The sequence below is a fragment of the Macrotis lagotis genome, chromosome 2, assembly GCF_037893015.1.
Source record: "Macrotis lagotis isolate mMagLag1 chromosome 2, bilby.v1.9.chrom.fasta, whole genome shotgun sequence".
NCBI lineage: Eukaryota > Metazoa > Chordata > Mammalia > Peramelemorphia > Peramelidae > Macrotis > Macrotis lagotis.
In genome coordinates, this window is record NC_133659.1 from 144,054,833 (window position 1) to 144,061,967 (window position 7,135).

A 7,135-nucleotide genomic window follows, 5' to 3' on the forward strand; every position below is an offset into this window, starting at 1 on the left:
TTCTCCCCCCACTATATATTTTAGAAATCTTGATATATTCTCAGTTTCAGAAACTTTGTTGCTTTTGGAAGGGTTTTCAATTAAGTATCCTGTATTGTTTGTTATGTGTATGTCTGCCATTTATTCTTTGTAAGCACTGATTTCCATACTAATGTCTTCATATCAAAGTTTTATTTCTCTTTTGAAGCATTTTGTAATGTCTAACCATTGCTCCAAGATTTCTGCATATCTCTTAGAATTTTTTCATTGTGGAGCTTTTTTTTTCACTTTCTCTTCAGTTATTTGAATTTCTGTTTATATTATTCATTCTTTCCTTTCATATTTATGAATCCTGTTATTGGTGTTCTTGCTTGAGAGCTAGACTTAAACCAGCAATGTATTCTGTCAATCTGAGAGTCAACTGATAAATTTCTCAATTTTAGCATTTTCACATAGGCTACAAATGAAGACAAATTATTGTTTTGTTGATTGGACATAATAAAATTATAGATAAAGTATAGATAATGCAGGCTATATTTTTTTTTCAGAGATGTAGTTACTAAGTATGCACAAATACATACAAGGCTATAATGTAGTCATCATGTCTTGGAGTTTTGAATTTGAACCATTTTCCAATTGAACCATTCCCAATAAATTATCTTGACTTCCCTCCCTTTTCTTTGACCGCTGCCTTTATTACTTCTGAAATCTATGGCTTTTTCCCTGAAGCTAGTCATTCTCCACCTAGTTGAGTTACTGGGTATTGATGTATGACTGGGTTTCTATCAGGAATAAAGACTGGGGCTCACCCCATGAACTTTACACTGGAGAATGTCCTTGATTGACTTAACAAGGTTTCTTGTGTGTTTCTCTTATAATTTGCTATATGACTTCCTGCCCTTCAGCCACTCATTATTTCATCTGATTGAGCAATAATTTTTGCCTTTTTAGTGGGGCAGACATATGGCTCAAAATGAGAGAGCACTGAGGAAATGACAGAAAAAAACTGGGGAATACAAATCTGTGAAGCTGGGTTTTACAGGTTATATCCCCATAGTACAGAACAGACTAGGAATTGAGAGGACCACTAAGTTCTTAAGTTCTCTAATGTAATTTCATGAGACATTTCCCTTATATGATATTCCCTCATATTTTATAGATTTAACTTTAGTTTTGATATATTTGGTGAATATTTCTTTCTTTTCATACTTTAAAATTGAAGGGTGTGGCCCCAGGCCCGCGGCTCCCACGCCGGCCCGGGCAAGTGCCTGCTCTCGCTGGGGGCCCAGCGCCAGCCTTGCCCCTCCCTCTCCCGCAGAGCCGCAGGGCCCGGCCGTGCCCGGAGCCGCCCGATGCCCCCCGCGGTACCCCGATGCACGATTGTAGACTTTTAAAAACATCACCAGAAACTTCTGAACCTCTGAGATTTAATTGGTTTTCTTCCCTGGTTACAATGCTAAGGCTGCTTGTGTTTGGGGTGCTGCTTCACAACATTCCGGGGAGCAACCAAGATGAAGCTTCTCACCTGAAAACCCTTCCAGGGACCACCTCCTGGAACCTTAACTTGCCCGAAGAGCACATTCCTTATTTTCTCCACAACAATAGACATCTTGCTGCAGTCTGTGACAAAGACCCACGATGTCCTTATAAAGTTTTCAGAAAGTCTGCAATGGTCTATTGCCTGAAGAGGAAACAAAATCCCCACTTTGAAGAAAAGACCCTTACTGAAGCGACCAGGGAATCTCCCACATTTCCCTGAAGCTTCCTTGAAACCACTGGCTGGCCACATAATTCAGAAGATGACTACTGCTGCTTCTTCTGTTTAAGTGGACTTGGAAACGATCCAGTTTGGAACCCATTAAAGACATGGTGTCGCTGCCAGAGAGATCAAAGCTAAGCATTAAACATTTAAAACATCTTGAATTGTGTTGGGGCTATGAGAAATCATGCAGTCCAGAGTCTCTGTAGTTACGTTGATAGGGGACGGACCAATACCATTGAATCAGCTCAGGAGATATTCTGGAAACAAGCGGATTTTGGTTATGCAAAGGAGCGCCTGCATGAATTACGGACCCTCTGCCAACCTATGGAAACAGGTGATTCCTGGCTAGTTTGCTCTCACTACCTTCAGTACTGTAGAACATCAAACTTATACATTGACCTAAGAAGAGTGAAGAGAAATCATGACAGGTTTAAGGAAAACTTTCTACAGAAGGGTGACATAGGAGGTCACTGTACACTTGATGTTCACACAATGTCTGAAGGTCAATGTAAAAGCCCTCTACAATCTTGGTTTGCTGAGCTACAAGTGTACACAGAACTGAGCTTCAAACCCATTGAAGATGGCAAGTGTGATGTCGTAATCGAAAAGCCAACCTACTTCATGAAGTTAGATGCAGGTGTTAACATGTATCACCACTTCTGTGATTTTATCAATCTCTACATTACTCAGCACGTTAACAATTCCTTCAGTACAGATGTCAACATCATCATGTGGGATACTAGTTCCTATGGATATGGGAACCTGTTCAGTGAGACTTGGAAGGCATTCACTAACTATGACATCATCCATTTGAAAGAATATGATTCAAAAACGGTGTGTTTCAAGGAAGCTATCTTTTCCTTGCTTCTCCGAATGAGATATGCATTGTTTTACAACACCCCCCTGATCTCTGGCTGCCAAGATACAGGACTATTTCGAGCATTTTCCCAGCATGTGTTATATAGGTTGAACATCACAAGAGATGGACCACAGGATGGAAAAAATCCATGTCACCATTCTTGCCCACAGTACAGAATATCAGAAGATATTAAATCAGAATGAGCTTGTAAATGCATTGAAAACTGTGTCTGCATTTGAGGTCCAAATAATAGATTACAAATACAAGGAGATTGGCTTTTTGGAACAACTGAAAATTACACACAACACAGACATATTTATCGGTATGCATGGTGCGGGCCTGACACACTTGCTTTTTCTCCCAGACTGGACCATGATTTTTGAACTGTACAACTGTGAGGATGAACGCTGTTATTTAGACCTAGCCAGGCTGAGAGGGATTCACTATGTTACATGGAAAAAAAGAAGCAAGGTTTTCCCTCAAGATAAGGGTCACCATCCAAGTCTAGGAGAACACCCTAAATTTACAAACTATTTTTTCGATGTAGAAGAATTTATGTCTCTTGTCCTCCAGGCTGCTGAGCATGTATCTCAACACCCAAAGTGGCCATTTAAGAAAAAACATGATGAACTATGAAAAAGAAATTTCAGTTTATTTTCTGTCAATTTCACTGGCGTGGAATGGAAATCAATCAGGATCTAAGTACCTGAGCGACAAGCTCACGAAAATTTTAAAACCAAAAATGTGCCATATTTATACCAAAATGCAAATCTAGAGTATTGAAGTATTTGAACTCTGGTCTTTCTTGACCATTCTTTCTGCTTTCTTTGTTATTGTTATTTATCAGGAACCATTTAAGACTTTTTCACTGATCATTTTAGTTCTCCCATTTTGTAAATGTTTTCAGGCTTATAATAATGGTTATTATTATTATTTTGGGGGGGTTAGTGGTAATGAAAGTTTCATGGATGAGTTACCGAGTTTCAGAATCTGCAAAGATTTTGTTATTGTTGTTATTTTCATTTTTATGATATGATAATGATTGTAATTTCAATCATCACTTCAGTTTATTTCTGACATATTTGGATTTATAGGACCAGAAATTGAGAGCCCAAAGGAATCTAGAGGCTGTAGGATTAGAGGAACATAAATTCTGGGTTTAGAGCTAAGCTCTAAAGAGAGGAAAACTTTTAAGTCTGGCTTTTATCTAACAAAGAGTTGATTCAAGGGGTGCCTAGGTGGCGTAGTGGATAAAGCCCCGGCCTTGGAGTCAGGAGTACCTGGGTTCAAATCCGGTCTCAGACACTTAATAATTACCTAGCTGTGTGGCCTTGGGCAAGCCACTTAACCCCATTTGCCTTGCCAAAAAAACCTAAAAAAAGAGTTGATTCATGAGAGAATCTAACTCATTTTACTAAAGAGGAAATCAAGACCCAACAGGGTTAAGTGAGTTGCTCAGAGTTAATAGCTAGTAAGGATCTGAGGAAGAATCTGAATCCAGGTCTTAATGAATCCAGTTCAAAATTTTATCCACCAAACTGTTAACAAAGAACTTGCTTTATAAACTAACCCTCATTTGAGGCACACGCAAAAAATAGAATTTCAAGTATAGTAAGCCAATAATTCTTTCAACCTTAGTCAGATGTTTTAGTCACTTTAAGTGGATGTCAGGTATCCTGAGATTAAAATGTATCCTATGCAATTGTGATAGGATGTGTATTACTAATAGGAGTCAACTTTTAATGTGAATTATGTATGGTATGGCAAATTCTTTAATTTTTTTTGGTTAATCAAGCAGTGCTTGCTTTTCCCTTTAATGAGGGAAAACAAAAACCCCTAATTTGTAAAGTGTTTCTTTTAAAAGATGGCATAGTTCCTATCATTGAGGTAGGTAAAGTCCTAATTCTCTAGATCACCATCCCCATTGAAAGATATAAGTTTTTTAGTTCTTCATAAGTTTCTGTATTTAACCTGTCAATGTAGAGTGTTTTATTCTGAATTATTAAAAAAAAGAATCTATAGAAGGATAACATTATGAAAACAGGTAAGATCTTACTTACTAAACTCTATTTATGAATGGAAAAAGTATTAAGATCAATTCTCCTATTTATGCCCTTCTAGAATACTTCATTTCTGTTGTTAGAATTCATTCTGTTGCAAAATGAGTTTACAAATGTCTAAACACTTGCAAAGTTTAAATTTTGAGTCTCTTAACTGCCTTTTGTTAAATGATTGTAAGGAACTTCCTAGAGGTTAGGTCTATTTATTACACTGCTTATATAAAATCCAGATGAATGCCTGGAGCACTAACTGATCCACAGGTTGGTTCAGGCCCTTGAAAAACTCTGTTCTCAGAATCTTGGCTGATTGCAATGGATTTTCTAATCATGGCTGTTGCTGCTTTTCCATGTGCAGAATACTGAGCAATTATTTAGGAAAACAGGCTTCACTCAAAAGGGAAACAAAGAGTCAAAGTCGCACTTTGGGACAGAATCAAAAATTGTAAATGCAGTATTTCTGTATTTGTGTTATTACCTCATTTTACAGAAGTGTCTAGGACAATGTTGTTTTGTAAAGTAGTGTGAATTTAAGAACATTTAGCTTTTTTTAGAGGAAAACTATATTTATTATACTTTGCACATATTTTAGAGAGTGGTAAATTTTATAAAAACAGGAGAATGTATCTGATAATTATGCAGTTAACTTATCAGGCTTTAAAAAACAGTAACAGAAGGAGCAGTTCTAGTATTTTCAAACTTTAAAAATTTTAAAGTGTAAAATTTGCTACTTTTATCAATTCATATTTTTAAGATCAACCTGTAAAAAGCCTATAATGTCTTTTTTTGGGGGGACATGCTTTTGAAATAAATCTTTTTTTCGTAAAAAAAAAATTGAAGGGTGTGAAAGAAAACAATTGATCTTCTTGTAATCAAATGATTCAAGTATAATTAGTTTTCCCTTATTTAAATATCTAACGATATTGATGCTATTCCCAATTAAAATATACTCTAAGATAAATTTCCAGTTTTTGTCAGAAAAACAAAAGATTTTTCTCTAAGAGAAAATCGATTGTTTGATCAGCCCCGTTTATTTGAGTGTGATGCTTCATAGGCAGTTCATTGTGAGCAAATCTAATCAATAGCTATCAGAGAATTTAATTTAGCAAGATCATTTGTTCAACATAAAATGAATATCTGGTATTCTGCAAAGTTACTCCTAAATAATTCCATGAGTAATCTCAGTTACTTAATCATGTTCAAAATTGTATACTCATTAGCATTTATTTGATTAGTCTACATGTTCCTGCTTGTATAATAGAGCCAATCTGCCCACAGATCTCAATTGTTATAATGCTGCTGCAGATGGTATCATGGCTGTGAAAATCAGGTGACAGAGTAGAATCACACATTTATCATTTGAGAAGCCTTCTCCTGACACCAGCATTGACTCCTGATAATTCCAATGCTAACAAACAATTATAGTGAGAAGTTATAAGAGCAAAACCATTTTGACAGAACTCAGGGGAGAAATAAAAACTTTAGATACTTCACTGAAAGGTAATAATACAACCAATAGTATATTTTGGAGAATCAAAACACTCTGGAAATGAAATAATCTATATAAGATATTTGGTATGATTAAAAAAAGAAACTTCATACTAGTCAAATTGTGAACAATCTCTGAATGATTCAATATTTAAATTTTAAAGGTTTCATTTTATATAATAGAAAAATGAAGCCAGGTGTGTGCTGAAGAGAACTTAAATAGCTTTCAAAAATCAATGGTTACATTTTTAATGGGAGCAGTATTACCTTGGAAATTAGTAAATTCTACAAATCAGAACTTGATTTATAATTTTTTGACTTTCTAGATTAAAGAAAGTGATGAAAAGAAATATTAATAATGCAAATGACACTTAATAATGTGACACGTGAACTTTTTTTCTTGAGGTAAGCCAAATGTTAAACACCAGTCCCCATACCACTAGAAGTAATATGCCCAAGGTCAGATAACTATTAAATTAAAAGTTGTAGGAGGTTTAAAATGGCAGAACTTTTCACCTTCAGTCTAAATAACATTCTCTTAGTCCTTGCCACTTTTCTATGTACACCCCCTCACCATTCCTACTGACTTCTCTCCTTTTATAATCTTGATCCTAATTCCCCAAACTTCAACCACTTCTCTCTAGCCCTGAGCCATTCTCATAGAAGTTATGCAGATCTTCCATATTATCTCATCTAAGCCCTTTTATTAATATTCTGTCATATCTCCCAAATGATGACTACAGACTTTCTCCTTTTTCTTCAAGTCCCCAACTCCACTTTTACCCACATATGGCTGAATAATAGGATCTCAACAGCTTTGTTACAAGGAAAATTGAAGTCATCTATCATGATCTCCCACATCCCCCAGACTCCATACTCTACTACATTTTTATACATTCACCCATCATATCTTTCTTTATTCAGTTCTCATAGGAAAAGACAATTCACCTCCTCATTAGGGATCTTACTTCCACTGTTTCCAAAACTATT

The 7,135-nt window shown here is 36.0% G+C and overlaps 1 protein-coding gene across 1 annotated transcript; it reads left to right on the top strand.

The window, feature by feature from the left end:
- The first annotated feature begins 1,432 nt into the window (after positions 1-1,432).
- Positions 1,433-3,284, top strand: LOC141511199 (EGF domain-specific O-linked N-acetylglucosamine transferase-like). The gene is given in 4 exon segments (XM_074220448.1): positions 1,433-1,630; positions 1,873-1,937; positions 1,939-2,505; positions 2,735-3,284. Coding segments are annotated over 4 exon segments (1,332 nt in total). The 3' UTR covers positions 3,237-3,284.
- The last annotated feature ends 3,851 nt before the right edge of the window (positions 3,285-7,135 follow it).